We start from the raw sequence: 18,310 nt of genomic DNA on the forward strand, positions 1-18,310 counted from the left end.
TATCAGGGCTATATTGGGACGAGCGCGTTCTGATTGCGCAGACGCACATTCATACGACTATTTAGCAGTTTTTCGGCACAGCGGCACTGTCGCACGACGGAGCATAATAAACGTAGGCAAATAGTGGCGCAGCCCAGCAGAGCAGGGCGTTTCTAAATGATATGTTTGCGGTGAGTGTGTGAACAGAACAGAACGGGGAGGGGAGTGGATTGTAAAAACAACTAAAAGCATGGAGGGACACAGGAAAAGTCCTGCAGCAACAACTTTATAAAGGAAGCAACTCATCAAGGTAGGCTCGATGTTATTATATTCATTTGACACTGTAACTTTTTGTTTGTTTGTATATATGGTGGAATTGGATTAATCAATGAGAATACATTTTTTCTTATAGCCTACTATCTGTAACCCATTGCTCTCTTTTGCTTTTAGAGCCTCGGATCAAGACTATCATAGATGTATTTTATCGAGTCTTGACTTTTACTTTCGTATGATATGCAAATCAATCAATAATTGAAAAAAAAAAAACAATAAAATACATCTGTAAAATAGTCTTGATCCAAGGCTAGTTTTGGAGATTCATTGTAGAATAAACCGTCGGCATTTGTAGCTTTTAGACGAACATGGCTTGCACAAGTAAATCTTTCCTTTGGATCTTAAGTTGAAGTGTTTACACCCTGGAAACTAAATAGCCCATGCATTTGACTCTCCCTCCGCTGTAGATCCGAGCTATAGCGGATCGGGAGAGGTTCCGATCGGAGCTAGAAAGTGAAACAGAAAAGTATTATATCCATTCCATGGTGAAAGTGTTTACACACTACAGTAGGCTGTGTGCGGAACTGGTAACTAAAGCATTCCATTCCATGGTGAAATGACGATCGAGTCCAGCTGTTCTTGTTGATCATCTTGCTGATGAAAAACTGGACCACCAGACAGATGGACATTATTATTATTGTATTTCATTTACCCTCAACTGATCATCATGCCCCGTTTCTGTCCGACTGCACCCGTCTAACCTATATATCTCTTAAAGGCAGAGCTTTCTTGACATAGATGTTCAGTGTGATAATATAATGACCCCGTCAGTGTATGATGGGATACTGTTATTCACCCACTGCTGCCCTACAGGCTACTTTAGATATTTAACAGCGATGGAAGAAGTACTCACGTGTTTTACTTGAGTAAAAGTATCAATACTGCAATGTAGATATACTCTGTTAGAAGTAGAAGTCCAAAATGTACTTGAGTAAAAGTGCAACAAAAGTATCCGCATGTACTTAAAGTACCAGTACTAATTGTGCAGAATGTCCCATTTCACAAGTTCAAAATGTATAAAAAATCTTTTGAAAATAGCCGATCTACAAGCTCTCAAACTTGTAGATCTTCTATTTTCAAATGGCTGAAATATATATAGGCCGCCCTAGGGCATAAGTAATTAGTGTGTTTTGTAATAATAATCCAAATCTACAAAGCAACTATATATATTTCATTTAATTGTAGTGTTGTAACAGTACAATGTTTTCCTCTGAGATGTAGTGGAGTAGAAGTAAAAGTATTGAAAATTGTAAATACTGAAGAAAGTAAAAAATACCTCAAAATTGTACTTAAGTACAGTACTTACTTACAGCACTGCATGATGGGATACTGAACATTCACACATTGCATTGCTGCCCGGCCTAGAGGCTACTTTAGATATTTAATTACACTGTGACCAGTATTTTTTTTATCAAGTCCTTGAATTTGAAACTCCACCCGAGTGCTCTTTTTGAATACTTAAAATATTTACTCATAACACAGACATCACGCCTTGGCTGAGCCAAGGCGTGATGTCTGTGTTATGAGTAAATATTTTATGATTTTATGATATTTTGTGATGATGATGCAGAGCCAAGTTGGCTCTGCACATCATCATAATGTGTTGAAATATATTATATTTAAAATACAGGGAGAAGACTTCCCTCTGATATGCTTCCTCTCCTCCTCCGCCCACCATGGCTTATAGTCCTTAATCACTGTACATTAAAAGTAGAACCAGATGGATTTCATTCACCCTTGGAGCAGAATATCAGCAGTTTCTGTTTGCGAAATATATTGACGTCGGTTTTGGTTTTTAAAAAAAGATCAAAGATGAGAGAAGATGACACCAGGGACTGCCTGTGCCTTCTCTCTCTCTCTGCTTCCTGTTCTCGGTTCAGTAATGAGATGGAATAATGAATCACGCTGTTAGCTGTTTTTAATGCAATGGGGTTCATATTTGCATTAAATATGCAACATTAATAAGACAGGACCCAATATATTTAATGATTAATGACTACAAGTGTTGTTGACGAGTCAGAAGAAGTGCCATGGCTTTATACAGGAAACGGGTTTATTCAATACTCGCATACAAAACAGCTTCAGCAAAACTCACCCCCTTGCTGGCTTGCTCCCACCGACTACATAACCCCTGTCACATGGTTTCTCACATTACATAATTAATTAATTAAGTAATCACCATTACATAATGATTATTAGTTATTACATAAAACAACACAACATCTTAAAGGAGTAGTTCACCCCAAAAATATTGCTATCAACTAGTACACACCCTGTGTGAGATGTTTTTTGTTTTTGGTCGCATTGTCGCATTCCTCAGCCAATAATTTGATGACCGGCAGAGTCTCCTACTGAGTCTCTTACTGACCATTGACCCGGTCATCAAATTATTGGTTTAGGAATGCGACAAAAACAAAAACATCTCCATGAATTCTTGACTTCATGGGGTGTGTAATTGATAGAAAATAAGTAATGTTTTGGGTGAACTACTCCTTTAACCAACCCCCCCCTCCCTTCCCCATAATAATAATTAACAACTAAATAGCACAATGAATGACAATAAAACAAGCGTGTGTGTGTACACCTCAAGTTATGCTGAGAAACCCTCCTCTTGTCTAATGGTGTCCACCGGGATGCTACACAGTCCCCAGAGACCCACCCACACACCCAACACAAAGTACTGGAGGTGCTGAGGCATAAGCCTCCTTCGAACACCCCCTGAGAAAGGGGTTCCCTAGAGCCGAGCGACGTACATCGGGAATCATTGGCCCGTTTCTGGCGCACCCTATAGGAGAGTGCTTCCCGGTTCAGTTCATGCAGTCTTTCCCACAGTTGCGTGAAATGGTCCAGCCCAGCCTACCCCTTAGGTCCGGCTCAAGTGCTGCTGGCCCAAGCACAATTACCACTGGATTCCAATAGCTCTCTAACGAACATAAGAGCCACTGGAGGGCAATATATAGTTCTGGTATTCTTGTATTCGTTTTACTGAGGTTAAAGGGATAGTTCACCCCCAAAATGACTTATTCTCTATCGATTACTCACCCCATGGAGACTTGAATTTGTGGTTATTTTTTAGTTTTTGTCGCATTCCTAAGCCAATAGTTTGATGATGAGCAGTGGGTTCCGGTAGGAGACACAAAGAGTCTCCTTTGTGGCTTAGGAATGCGACAAAATCAAAGAAATATCCATGAATTCAAGTCTCCATGGGGTGAGTAATCAATAGAAAATATTTTTTACTGAGGTTACGTTTAGGAATACCTGGTGGTGACCGTTCTGAGGTCGCTGGATTTACCCCGGGGCGAGTGTGTTTTGGAGCGAGCGTTCTTGTATTCTTTGGTATGACCACAGCACCAGGGGCAAGTGGAGCCAAGTGGAGGTCAGAGAGCAATCAGAGAGCATGGTGAGCTCAGCTGTGTAACCAAGGTGTGATTAACTCGCTCTACCAGCCTGTTGCTCTTTGGGTGCAGAGGGGTAATCCTCGTCTTTTTCACTCACAACCACCATACAAACATCCGGGAACACCTGAGCCTCAAAGTTTGTAACAGTACGATGGTCTGGGTCCGCCTATGCCTCAGGCTCTGGCCACTTGGTCAAGTTGTTCACAGCTACATAGGCTAGCAGTTCCCATGGTCTGTGACAGGTATAGGGCCCTTAATGTCAACACCACCTGATACCGTTGCAGCAGGGTGTGTGAGTGCCGAGTAGGGCCTTTCTGGGAGTGCAACGGTCACACTTGTGGATGCGCAGCGGCGTCACATCTTGTCGACTGTTTGGCCAGTAGAACTTGAAGTTGCAAGGTTTAGGAGAACCTGAATTGGCCCGCCCCACCAAGCCATGGACCAGTTGGAGTACTGCAATAGAGTATATAGACAAACATTTTCTGGAACCTCAAAGGTCTATATCAGCAAGTGTTCATCTGGACACTAACAAGACAGTTTCCAATTCCTCAACCACTTTTTAATCTTTATCTTCATAGTGTTTATCTATACATGGTCTAGCAGAGAGGCATGCCAGGAGGATTTCTGACAATGTGTCTGGGCATGTACAGTAGTCTACAGCCTGTCACTTCTCATTATTCTCACTACCTGCAGTAACTAAGCTGGGGGGATATTCGAAGCATATTTCACATGTGAGGATTATGAATTATTCATATAGTCAGATTGTGCTCGCGCTGGCCCCAACGCTCCACGCTAACAGCTGAGTCTTCAGTCTGCTCCAACATGCTTAGATGAGAGTCTAAAATCACAGGGAGGTTAGGGGTTGAACCCCTAACCTCCCTGCTGTGATTTTAGACTCTCAGGATGTCAGGATGAACCGGGTTCATCCTGACATACTGTAGATGTGTTGTGTTGTTGGAGTATATGCATGAATCTGAATGAGTTGTATTGACAGATTTGTTTGGGCACACGAGGAATTTGTCTCTGTGAGGTTGGTGCATTACACTGAATAAATGACAACCACCGTATACAGTCATCTAAATTATGTACAACTATTTACTAAATATAAGATAAGCCAAAATGAGACAGAAAGTGCTGTATATGATATGTGCAATATACAGTCAGTGTACACTAAATAAACCAGAGGATGGTATAGCAAGGTAGGTGATAGGTAAATACTTGCAAAAAGTTTACAAAGGCTTGTACATCTAAACGATAAAATCTGCACACCTTAGGCTGAAGACAAGCTACAACGTCACCTTTGGTTGTAATGTAATAAATATACATGATCCAGTGTATATAATCTATTTTTCAGATAACAATAGGCTAGAGTTAGATGCATTCTATGGGTTGACATAGTGGGGTTGGGTGTAACTATTATAATACTGCCCTCAATTTGTGCTACAGGTCTGTTCTGCTGTCATTTAACATGGCTTTAATTTTAGTGTTATAGATACTGGTTATTGCTGCTGCTGTTGTTGTTGTTGTTGTTATTATTATGTAAGCTAATAGTAGCAACCCACCAACATCAGTAGTAGTAGTAGTGGTGATGGTAGTAGTTATAAATAGTTAATAGTAGTAGCACCTGACCAGCATTCATGCCATGAACTTGCATACACTGTAGCGGATTGTATTATAACTCTACTCAAGCAATTTATGAAAACAATGACGAACATTATCCTGTTATTACAACATAAATACATACTGTTACACATCTGTCATTATAACCCCTGACTATGTTTGTGTGCATGACATGGTAAAATCTTCAGTGATAATTAGTCCATTTGTAACTCTGAGAGTGTAACCAAATGGACCTGTAACCATTCGGTTACATTTGTAGGCTCTTCAGCCCAGTCCTCACCAATGATTCGCAATGCAACGAAACCATCGCTATGTGTTGCAGAGAGACATTGCAGTGGTCTGAATTGCCCCGTTGCAGGTCGGTTCCACTTTAGGATTCTGGTGGTTGCAAGTCGTTGCATTGCGAATCATTGGTGTGGAGCAGTATTTAGAGTTAAATTGTCAATTGTGGTCTGTCTAAGAGCATTTTTCAGTCTGTGGGCGGGGCCCATGAAAGGAGTAGTTCACCCAAACAATGCCGGAGACTCCGCCGGCCATCAAATTATTGGCTCAGGAATGGGACAAAAACTAAAAAAAAATCCATGAATTCAAGGCTTCATGGGGTGTTTAATTGATAGAAAATAAGTAATTCTTTGGGTGAACTACTCCTTTAAGAGTGTGGTGGGTGGGTGTGGGGAAACCCTTCTGGACCGATGACAAATGGCCCCTGTTCAGGGAAATTGTTTTGCATTGACAGAAGGAAGTTCAGTTTGGGACAGTGGTCTGATAGACGGGGAGTTTGGGTTGGTTATAATTGAGCTGGTAGCATGTAGAGCTGGTAGCTGAGGAAGACAGAAGGAGACATGAGAAGATAAACGTCAGAAGCAGATGATGACACAATAGAAAGGGAAGGCGAGGTTAAAAATAAAGCTGCTTGTTTGTGTCTGTCTTTTGTGTGGATTAGAGAACGAGAGAGAGAGAGAGAGAGAGAGAGAAACTGAGCCATGAAAAAAGATGACAGTGAGAGACAAGAGCAACAAACTAAACTAAGACTCAAGTTATTCTTGGCTTCAAGATGTTTCTGTGCATCAAGGTTCACAGTGACAGGGACCACACACACACACACACACACACACACACACACACACACACACACACACACACACACACACACACACACACACACACACACACACACACACACACACAAGACACACACAGAGACACACACAGAGACACACACACACACACACACGATCACCCAGGCACACACCCTTTCCAAATTAATGGCCTCACAGCTACGCACCATGGTGTGAATTGGTGCTTCAAAGCCAGCCAAAAGTTGCACATACAGTATACTTTTTATTATAAGTAATATGCAAAAACAAACGTACACACACCACACACACAGACATACACTCACACTCAGAGAGAGAGAGAGAGAGAGAGAAAGAGAGAGAGCACGTCTTTCCTTGTCAAGTTGCCAAATGTACTATCAACACTTCCTCCTGGTCTCACAGCCTAGCCATCCCAGTGAACAGTATCTTTCACTGGTTTCTATAATACACACAGTAAAATCCTCACTGTTCATTTAACAGTTTTTACATAATCGTCTAATCGCAATTATTTTGTTTTCATAATTGTTTCCTTTTTGAACATTTTTCATACATATAAAAAAAATCACACCCAGTGTGAAGAGAGTGGTGCCTTTCATGAGTTCATTTCATTAGTTACTTTTTACAGACTTTGATGACTTCAATGTATTTTTACTAATTTTAAGTACTTTAAAATGTTTGTACAGATTTGTACGTGTTTTTACTCATTTTAACATCTTTTAAGTATTTTTACGCATTTTAAGTATTTTTACTCATTTAAAGTATTTTTACTCAGTTTAGGAACTTTAAAGTATCTTTACTAATATTTAAGTATTTTTACTCATTTTAAGTATTTTTACTCATTTTAAGTATTTTTACTCAAAAGTGTGTGTGTGTGTGTGTGTACTGTACTGTACTGTACTGTACGGTCTGTACTGTACTGCCTCTACCTGTACCTGTACTGTACTGTACAGTACTGTACTGTACTGTACTGTACTGTACTGTACTGTACTGTACGGTACTGTACTGTACTGTACTGTACGGTACTGTACTGTACGGTCTGTACTGTACTGTACTGTACGGTCTGTACTGTACTGTACCTGTACCTGTATGGTTGCATGTTTGTGTTGCAATCAGCCGCAGCTGTTGAGGCTGTGCTAAAACATACAGAGAGGCCGTGCTCATACGGACACACATACGGACACACAGACGGACACACAGACACACAGACACGGTCAAATGTAGGAGTGGTTGGCACCACTCAAAAAGCAGAAATAGCTGATCTACAAGCTTACAACGCGCTGTGACGCGTTGTTCTATCTGTGCAATTTTTTATTACGAAGCCTATAAGGCAAATAGAAATGTATTTTGTATTTATATGTTCCAATGTTCAATGCCAAAAACACAATAAAATCGTTAATCGCAATTGTAAGTGTGACAATTAACTGTCAACTTAAATTTGTCATCGTGACAGTCCTAGGCTCCAAACATTGGGCAGTTTACAGTGCAGTCAGTGCTCCACTCTCTCTCTCTCTCTCTCTGTAGTAACAATGTAACAAGGATCTGTGCAGTGTGAGTAATCTCTGTGCTATGCGTAGCTGGCACACATCCATGGATGACTGGAAACAAATAGCGGGCAGAGGGAGGGGATTGTTCGCTTTACCTTTATGCTATCGCTAATGTGTGTGTGTACTCTATGGGTGGATAGTGGAGACCATGGAATGCAGTTGGTTTAGTAGTCTGTGACCATGAAGGGTGCAGCGCTGTGTGCAGTTAGTACAACATCCTGAGTGTTCATTTAACTCTGTTAGGGTCCATTGGTTCCCTTTTGTACATTCTCAGAGTTGAGAATCTTCTGGTCCCCAGGGGAGGGGAAACTGCTTTTACTGACTAAAACAATTTAACAAAAAAAAAAAAGAAAGAAAAGAAAAAGACGTTAGGCATTATTGCATCAAATGTAATCTACAAACTATAGCCTACTATAAAAACTGATCGAACATTGGCTAAATTGTCAAATAATATAAGAAAGAGGCCAAAATTGTGAAAATAGCCGATCTATAGGCTCACAGCGCCTCACAACGCGTTGTGAGCTTGTAGATCAGCTATTTTCACAATATTTATCTGTGGAACCGAATGTATCTAAATGTAGGGTACATTTATGTCAGGGTGGATGGTCCCCAGTTCAAATATGATTATTTTGATGAGTCCCCAGTTCAGTTATGATTATTTTGGTGGGTCCCCAGTTCAAATATGATTCTTTTGGCTTTTGGGGGGTCACAGCCTGAAAAGGTTCTGAACCAAATGCTCTAACATGCGTAGACCAGTGTGCAGCTATAGGCACTGTACAGTGCACACTCCAACTTATGTTTGCACCAACGTTTCTCTCTGCAGAATGACCAGTTAAGATGTTTTTTTCTCGTTTGTCGTTGTCTTCCTGTACAGGGTGTGAACGGAAAGGGCCAGGCGAGGAATCATTAAGGACAAGAAATCAACACCAAACCACGATTGATGCTTATCGCTACCTCGACCGGAAGATCTGCCTCTCTCCTGTGAAGAAGACATCTCTCTCTCTCTCTGTAGTTTGTACCATGTCTTCATTCTGAGACACAGGTCCCTTCTGTCCCTTCCTATCATTGTAACTGCTTCCACTGCATTCGGCTACATCAGCTAAGAGCCCCATCAATATTTGACCACTTCTAATTGGCCGTGGATGTCCCGTTCTGATTTATGATTGGGCCTCGCTGGGGAAGCCATTGCCATCTTCACCTCCCACAGTGCTTTACCTTAACCCACCCACCCCCCCTCACACACACAAACCATCTCCCGCGCGCACACACATCCACCCACACACATTACAAAAGGCTGCCACTGTTGGATATTACGATTGCCGTCTTCCTGTCTGGAGTCACAGGATCTCCACTTTGATCGGCTCTCAGCGGAGCGATAGTGACCTTCTGTTACAGTAAACGTCCTCAAAGCCAAAGATTATGGAGCCAATTTACGCCACGGGCATGGCCGCCAAGCTGAGGAGCCAGTGGGACCGCGACCAGGGACTGGGCCAGAACCACAACGCGGTCAAGTTCCTGGGCCAGGACTACGAGTCCCTGAGGGCCCGGAGCCTGCAAAGCCGCGCCCTCTTCGAGGACCCTCTGTTCGCCACCTCCTCCACGTCGCTGGGCTTCAATGAGCTGGGCCCACGATCCTCCAAGACCCAAGGGGTTCGCTGGATGAGGCCCACGGTGAGTTTAGAGTTGTGCTTTTTAGTTCAGTCAGTTTGCACAATGACAAGTCATAGGAGTGGAGTGATTTAACCCATTAAGACCCGAGGCTGATTCTACAAATGTCTTCTAAATCTTAACAGTTTTCTGAAAAACGTATGTTTCTATATCAGTGGTTCTCAAACCTTTTCACGTGAAGGACCCCCAGAGTATGTGTATTTGGCCGCGGAGGCGCGGACCCCCTTCTCAAAATATGTTGTGCCAAGGTCCCCCAGAAGCAAAGATTTGAGTTTTAAAAAATCGCAAGATTTGCACATATTTTCACGATTTTTCTACAATAGCAGATCTACAAGCTCATAGCGTGGCACAAAGTGATGCGCTATGAGCTTGTATATCTGCTATTTGTGAATAGCCAAAGTATTAAATGATGGTTAAAGTGGGTAAAATCTAAAATGACGAAGATGCGTTCCCGGTTTTAATGGGTTAAAAATAACAACAGTGAACATGTAAAAAATGGGGATTAAATATGTCACCTCATCAAAGAGTAAAAGAGGCAGGGGAGGGGATTAGGATTAGATGAACCGCTGACTGAGTTTGATACTTGATGCATCCACCCAAATGTGGGGATTAATGACAGGACACAGAGTTGACGACAGGACGATTAGTGCTGTACAGTACTAAGAAACAAGACTAATACTGTACCTATTTTCCACAACTGTGCTGAGGCTAAACTTCAAAAAACAGTGACATGGGTGACAGCATACTACTAATGACATTACAGCTATGCCTACAAATGTTAACAGTATGGAGGATTAGATTTACACAGCTCCCTCTGCTGAATTGATTGACTGATTAATTGAATACTTTATTAACAAATTGCAAACCGTACAGCAAGTACAATTACGCAAAGCAATGCTAAAAGGCTAACACGAACAGAACAGTGATATAAACCACCGCTCATTCGTTAACTAAACACTTAGATGAGGTGCTGGAGCTGAGTGAAAACAGCATATATAGCAGAACAAAACAGCAGCCGCACACTCAGTCAAAACGCTGTCTGAAAACACTATCTGTGTTTAATGCAAGTCATGTGACTATGGATGGGTTAATATGAAAATTACATTACATTGTGGCAAAGATAATTGTGATTAACAATATTTTGATTAACGATAATCAAAATATGATTAAAACTTAAAATGACACTTTTGTTAACCACTTGAAACCCCAGCATCCCTATTCTGGGGGGATCTAGCCGATCTACAAGCTCACAATGCAACACGTTTGAGCTTGTAGATCTGCTATTTTTGGCGATTTGTGTAGAGTGAAATAAGAGCGTACCAAATGCGCTCTTTACAGGTCCGTTTGATCAAATATAGAGGGTTTAAGTGGTACTGAATTTGCAGCTCAACAATAAACGATAATAACGATTATCGTCCCATATACATGTGACCTTCTTCAGGCATAAACTCTGAACTCAGTGTTTTGAGTGTGCGGCTGCCGTTTTGTTCTGTTATAAAAGGATGCCACAAAAAGCCCCATGAGGACTTGTTTCCATTGTGGTCCTCAAATTGAATTGCTGAAAGGCAGCCATCCATGCCAAATGTTTTATTTTCTTTTTTAAACCAAGGTTTTTTGGTTGACAAAGGTAGCCCCAGGAAAGAGACCGGTGTGTGTGCATGTGACAATATACTGTACAATACATGAGATGGGGGAGAGAGAGAGAGAGAGAGTGATTTTTTTTTTTTTTTACTAACGACTCGAGGGAGTGCCATGCCCGGTGTCGAGTCGGTCGGACAGACAGGCATGGACCAGAATCGCCGATCTGACTGAGACGCCCATATATAGGCATACATGGAGATCTGATTGTCCCGACCGCTATGCCCATATATGGTCATACACATATGGGCATATACTGATGACGTCACATCAGGGATCTCCATATATGGGCTTAAAAGAGACAGACAGATAAATGGGCATAGGGATATTGTATAATCGGGTGCATTTTTCAAAGTTGTGTTTATAAATTACACAAGGAAGCATGACATATGTGTCTACTCCAATCACATGTGAATAAATGCAAGTTGATACTGTCGGCATGCCCCACCTGACACCTGCAATACCTGTTGTACCATCGTCAGACAGTTTTTGTGTCCCTTTTATGCCCATATATGGAGGTTTCTCCATCTGTCTGTCTATGTCCCTATTATGCCCATATATGTGTGTTCTGTGTAAGGCATGCCCAAATTTGGAATCCAGGCCAGTATGACGTCATATTGATGACATCAGGGGAACTCCATATATGGGGATTTCCAAATGCATCGTTATTTTTTGGCGATCCACTGATCAGACAGACTCTTCACTCGGCTGCATTGTGGCTTGCAAATCTCCAAATCTCCATATGGAAATGGAATGTAAATCTTTTCATGTCCACCGTCGACAAAGGCAATTTTAATATAGGATAGGATAGACTTCTATACGGAGACATTTTAAAGGTGCAGGTAGAAAAAGAAAAGGCTTGTCTTCCATGTCTGGGTTGACATGGTTACTGCTGCTGCTGCTCTGGCATCATAGACTCCATATTTGGGCATGGCTGAACTCGGAGCTCCATATATGGATATGGTTGACTCATCGTGACATCATCGGGAATGACAAGACACCCTCATCAGACCGCATATAAAGAACCGCAGACTTGGAGAGAGGCCATAATCAATTTCACTTTGTTTTGAGACACATTCAACCAAGAGAGAAGCCAGATAATAACCATGTCAGCCGGATATGAAGAGAAGAGAGACCAACACAACAGTGGTCCCGAGGGCATGGAGCCAGGTGGGATCATTGAGAGCTACTATAGCGAGATCGTGGACAGTTTTGATGCCATGGCCCTGGATGAGCCTCTGCTCAGGGGAATCTACGCCTATGGTTTTGAGAAGCCCTCCGCTATCCAGCAGAGAGCCATCATCCCTTGTATCAAAGGGTATGATGTGATTGCTCAGGCCCAGTCTGGGACAGGGAAGACTGCTACCTTTGCCATCTCCGTCCTGCAGAAACTCAATTTGAAGCTCAACGGCACTCAGGCCCTAATCGTGGCCCCTTCCAGGGAGCTGGCTCAGCAGATCCAGAAGGTATTCCTGGCCCTGGGGGATCACATGGGTGCCACATGCTACGTCTGCATCGGAGGGACTAACCTCCGCAGCGAGCAGGCGAAGCTCCAGGCCGACGGCCCCCCGCACATCGTGGTGGGAACCCCCGGCCGTATCTTTGACATGCTCAACCGTAAGTACCTCTCCTCAAAGCACATCAAGATATTTGTACTGGATGAGGCTGACGAGATGCTGAGCAGAGGTTTCCGAGACCATATCCAGGACATATTCCAGAAACTAGAGAGCAACGTACAGGTTGTGCTGCTGTCTGCCACCATGCCCGATGAAGTCCTGGAGGTCAGCAAGAAATTCATGCGCGAGCCTGTGTGCATCATGGTCAGAAAGAGGAGCTGACCCTGGAGGGTATCCGACAGTTCTATATTAACGTGGAGAAGGAGGATTGGAAGCTGGACACCCTGGTTGACCTGTACGGGACCCTGACCATCACCCAGGCCGTCATCTTCGTCAACACCAGGAGGAAGGTGGACTGCCTCACCGAGCAAATGCACGCCAAGGACTTCACCGTCTCGGCCCTGCACGGAGACATGGAACAGAAGGAGAGAGATGTGATCATGACGGAGTTCCGCACCGGTTCCAGCCGAGTCCTCATCACCACCGACCTTCTGGCCAGAGGTATCGACGTGCAGCAGGTATCGCTGGTCATCAACTACGATCTGCCCGCCAACAGGGAGAGCTACATCCACAGGATTGGCCGCGGCGGTCGCTTTGGCAGGAAAGGCATGGCCATCAACATGGTGACAGAGGAGGAAAAGCGCACAATGCGAGACATCGAGAAATTCTACAGCACCAGTGTAATCGAGATGCCCAGCAATGTTGCCGATCTCATCTGAAAAAATTTAAAATAAAAAGATTCAGCCGATCATCTCTGTTCTACTGCCACGAGAACCTCTCGGCTGAAGTAGAAGTATCAATACTGCAATGTAGAAATTCTCTGTTACAAGTAAAAGTCCAGAATTCAAAATTGACTTGAGTAAAAGTATTGGTATCAAAATGTACTTGGTACCAAAAGTAGAACGTACTGTACTCATTACGCAGAATGTCCCATTTCACAAGTTTTCAAATGAATAAAATGTATAAAAAAATATTTTGAAAATAGCGGATCTACAAGCTCACAATGTGTCGCATCGTGACGCATTGTGAACTTGTAGATCGGCTATTTTCAAATGGCCGAAATGTATATAGGGCTGAAGTGGTTAATGTATGTTTTGTAATAATAATCCAAATAAAAAACGAGCTAAAGTTTTACAATAATTGTAATGGATTAAAAGTACAATATTTGCCTTAGAGATGTAGTGAAGTAGAAGTAAAAGTTAAATTGGAAATACTCCAGTAAAGTAAAAACACCTCACAACTGTACTTAAATAAATGTACTTAGTTACTTTCCACCACTGTAAGTCTCAGCCCACACATACACACTATCTTGCTTATAGCTTTGGCCTTTAATTTCCCTGAGGAACATAGGCCATTGATGAAACTCCCCCATCCTCGCCGGTCTTGTGCCCTCCGCTCCAGTCGTTGCCATGACAGCCCCTTGCACCTTCCATCTCCTGCTCCATGGTTCTTCTCCAGGTGGCTCTAGGTCTACAGTACCTCTCTTCCTCCTGCCTTGCGGGTTCCATGTTTTAGAGCATGCTTTGTATTGTGAGTGTACTATTTTGTCTTCGACGTGTGTGACTTTATTCAGTTCCATTTTCTCCTCCTCCTGATTTGGGTTTCTATTGTTTCCCGTTTAGGAAACGATAGAAATATACGCTATACCTCGGCAAAATGTGTCAGGCGATCAAGTGAACTACTGAACTAAACTGCAACATCCGATTAGAGTTTGGTCTAAAGATATCAGAATTGGGTCCAGTCTAACATTTGCTGCTAAACAGTAAACACATTTCTGCCTTGCTGTCACAAGTTGTGGATGATGGCAATGTGTATTGTAGGCCTATACGTAAATACATTTAGCTTAATTTAGCCATTACAGATCCAATTTAAAATATGCCTTGACCACTACTGGGCCTAAAATCAATAATTGATTACACCCCAACCAAATACGTTTTGGTTGTACCGAGCACAGTTTTGCAACCATACTATACCGACTGGCCAAGGTTTAAATCATTTTACGCCAAACCATGCACAAATGGAAATGCAATCGAAACATTTAATACCCGTTCTTAGAACCATTCTATATTGCCCTGGAAATATATAAGAGGTTAAAAGCCCCACTAGCAGCCCCCAGAGGCCTTGTTGCTCATTCATTATACCCAGCCAGAAATGCCATAGGGTCACCAAAATCAGTAGGGGCCATCGTCTTGGGAGCTTAATGGGGTCTGCAAGCTTCACACATTGTTATGCATGCAGAAAATGTCGTACAGAAAACCCCTTGGCAATTCAGCCGGTAGTTCTAGAGATTTCTTGTATGGAAGTAAAATGTCTGACCGACATATTGCACCCATCCATCATTTTTAGCCCCACTAACAGGGATGAAATTGGTCAAGATGTACATTATAGAGGGATCTTAGATGTAAAAAAAAGATTCTTGCCAATTTGGCTGTCAAAATTGAGGTTTCACCGTCATTGCGAACGCGGGAGGAGGCGCGGCGAAGCCGCGCCTCCGACCAAGTGGAGCTTACTATGTAACCCTGCTCGGGTTGTGTCTCTGTATCTCTGTCTGTATCTCTGTGTGCACTGCCTGTGTGCAGCTCCTCTGAGATAAGTAAATGTCCAATTTAGACGTACCATACATCAAATGAAAGGTCTTTGAAAACTGAACACACCTGTCAAGGTTGCGTTTAAGCCCGCCCCTTCCCCCGGAAGCCACGCCCCGGAGAAGGCTCCTAAAAACTCCCCATTGAAACCCCATGTTAAATGAAAAGTGCCCGAATCGCTCCCAAACTTTTTCTACCCCCCCTAAGTGGGGGTCTACGAACAAATACATCGGGCTCGGATTTTGGCTCCGCCCCCCGGAAGTGGGTGAAACAGGCACTTCAAACACTTTGTTGAATTGTTCAAAAACATTCCAAGTTTTTTTTTTGTGAATTTGTATTTTTCTAAGATGCTCCTTTTAACGCAGATTTTTTTGGAAAAAAAAAAAAAAAAAATTATTGGTTACTTTTTTTTAAAATATTTTTTTTCATTCTTTTTTTTCTTTTTTTGCGTTCGCTTACCGCGTTCGCGCGTCTTACTTGTAAGTCCTGATATAAATAGCCATGACTTAAGGGTCAGTTTTAGTCCCGTCCATTCCATTTACAGATGTCTGAGAGCTTAAAACCTAAAACGTGTGTTGTATTCCGCAGAATGGAAGAGTTTTTCAGCACAGCAGAGCGCAATGGGAGGTGTTAATGTCAGATTTTTCACATGTGCTCCTCACAACGGAAGACTAGGATTCATGCCCTCAGCACGCAATGCCCCCTAGAGCATCTTCCTCTCCATTTGTCTCTCCTCCTCTCCCCATCTCTCTGTCCTCGCTCCTGCGTTATACGACACCCTGGCGTGATGTGAGACTTGAACCATTCTCATCCCTCTCTCTCTCTCTTCTTTCCCCCTCGACACGGTCGAGGCAGATGGCCTTCCACCCTAGAGCCAGGGTCTGGCTGAGGTTTCTTCCAGTTAAGGGGGAGTTTTTCGTTGCCACTGTCGCAAAATTGCTTGCTCAGGGTGGGACAATGTCGGGTCTCTGCTCTACATGTTAAGTGTCTTGAGACAACTTGTCACTTTAATAAAATGTTGTTGAATTAAAAATTCGAACACAGCTGTCCCGAAAGATTCAAGATTGCTTTATTTGTCTGTCACTTTGTTTCCTTCTGCAAGCAGCATCAGAATGAAACTAAAAACGAAATTATGTTTCTCCTAAAAGACAGCAACAATTCATAATTGAACTAGAAAAAGTGCTCCTCGGAGCACAAGTCTCCACCAGGTCAGGTAGGCTATTGTGGCCTCCCTATAAAAGGCCAGTGTGTAAAGGGTGTCATTTCTTCTTAGGCCTTTCTCGGCAATCGGAAACTGCATTCATAATTTGAGGCATTTTGTTCCAAAGTGTTTTTCGGCCTGGCGGAGACAAAACAGTTCAATGTTCTCTATAGGATCGTCTCATTATGGACAATGTAATACTGACATATTCTGATATATTCTTGTTTCAGCCATAACATGTTTCAGCCATAACATGCCATAACATGCGACATTGTGCATTGTACTTTATCAATAGATATAATACAAGGTTAACAGGAGTAATTGTAATGCAGTTATTGTTATGAATGTCTGTCTCATTACACAGAGAATTGTATGTAAGTCCTATATCATACACAACCATTACTACACACTACTGTATGTATGTCTATAATATACACTACAGTATACTGTAGTGTACATCTTGTCAAAGTGACTTATTGTTGGTGCAAAGCCGAGCAACAAGGGTGTCCATCACCCTTGCAATGCACTAGACCCCTGGGAGCTGGACTGTGGAGATGGAGCACCACCTACCATCAGCTTCCAGTGCTTGCATTGAAACAGTGCCTGGGATTGAACCCAGAACCTTGTGATTCAAAGGCGAACGCTGTACTGACTTAGCTACCCGGGCACACAACCGTACAGCTATACAGATAGATACATTGAAAGATGGATGTATGGATCATCACTCAGTGGCAGGCAGGACTCAAGCTGATGAGAGAGAGAGAGAGAGAGAGAGAGAGAGAGAGAGAGAGAGAGAGAGAGAGAGAGAGAGAGAGAGAGAGAGAGAGAGAGAGAGAGAGAGAGAGAGAGAGAGAGAGAGAGAGAGAGAGAGAGAGAGAGAGAGAGAGAGAGAGAGAGAGAGAGAGAGAGAGAGAGAGAGAGAGAGAGAGAGAGAGAGAGAGAGAGAGAGAGAGAGAGGAGGAGAGAGACACCCAATAGTGGAGTTGTGTTCCTGTAGAACAAAGCCTTTGCTCTGCAACTCACATGCCTTGTGTGTGTTGTGTGCGCAGTATGTGTGTCTAGTCTATGTTTATGAACAAAGTGTCAGTCACATAGATTAAATGCATGTAATCAGTAAACTCATGTATGTGGTTCAACTGAAGGAGCATGACTAAAATACTCCTAGTGCACAGACTGGAACTCATACAGGCTGTTGGAATGCAGAATTAATATTTTGTTATTGAATGAATGTTAATAAGCATAGTCCTAATGCCTGCTCAGCATCACAAAGCTACATTATAATTCTCCCTCCTGTAAGAGGAGTCATTCATTCACACATATGTATTTATCACAATATGCCCAAATATGGATTACTGATGTCATAGTATTGACACAAGTAAGACGCGCGAACGCGGTAAGCGAACGCAAAAAAAGAAAAAAAAGAATGAAAAAAAATATTTTAAAAAAAAGTAACCAATAATTTTTTTTTTTTTTATTTTCCAAAAAAATCTGCGTTAAAAGGAGCATCTTAGAAAAATACAAATTCACAAAAAAAAAACTTGGAATGTTTTTGAACAATTCAACAAAGTGTTTGAAGTGCCTGTTTCACCCACTTCCGGGGGGCGGAGCCAAAATCCGAGCCCGATGTATTT

At 42.5% G+C, this 18,310-nt stretch overlaps 1 protein-coding gene and 1 pseudogene across 2 annotated transcripts in view; both read left to right on the top strand.

Moving 5' to 3' along the window:
• The first annotated feature begins 132 nt into the window (after positions 1-132).
• capn1 (calpain 1) overlaps positions 133-18,310 on the top strand; it is a 58,322-nt gene continuing 40,144 nt past the window's right edge. Inside the window, exons 1-2 of the mRNA XM_080451095.1 lie at positions 133-289; positions 8,846-9,642. Of these exons, the coding sequence (XP_080307221.1) occupies positions 9,391-9,642 (252 nt within the window). The 5' untranslated portion in view covers positions 133-289; positions 8,846-9,390. The remainder of the gene's footprint in view (positions 290-8,845; positions 9,643-18,310) is intronic.
• Positions 12,384-13,612, top strand: LOC308101664 (eukaryotic initiation factor 4A-I-like; annotated as a pseudogene). Its single transcript has one exon. The product of its transcript is annotated as a eukaryotic initiation factor 4A-I-like (transcript).

The sequence above is a fragment of the Gymnoscopelus braueri genome (assembly GCF_963280865.1).
Source record: "Gymnoscopelus braueri genome assembly, chromosome: 15".
NCBI classification, from domain to species: Eukaryota; Metazoa; Chordata; class Actinopteri; order Myctophiformes; family Myctophidae; genus Gymnoscopelus; species Gymnoscopelus braueri.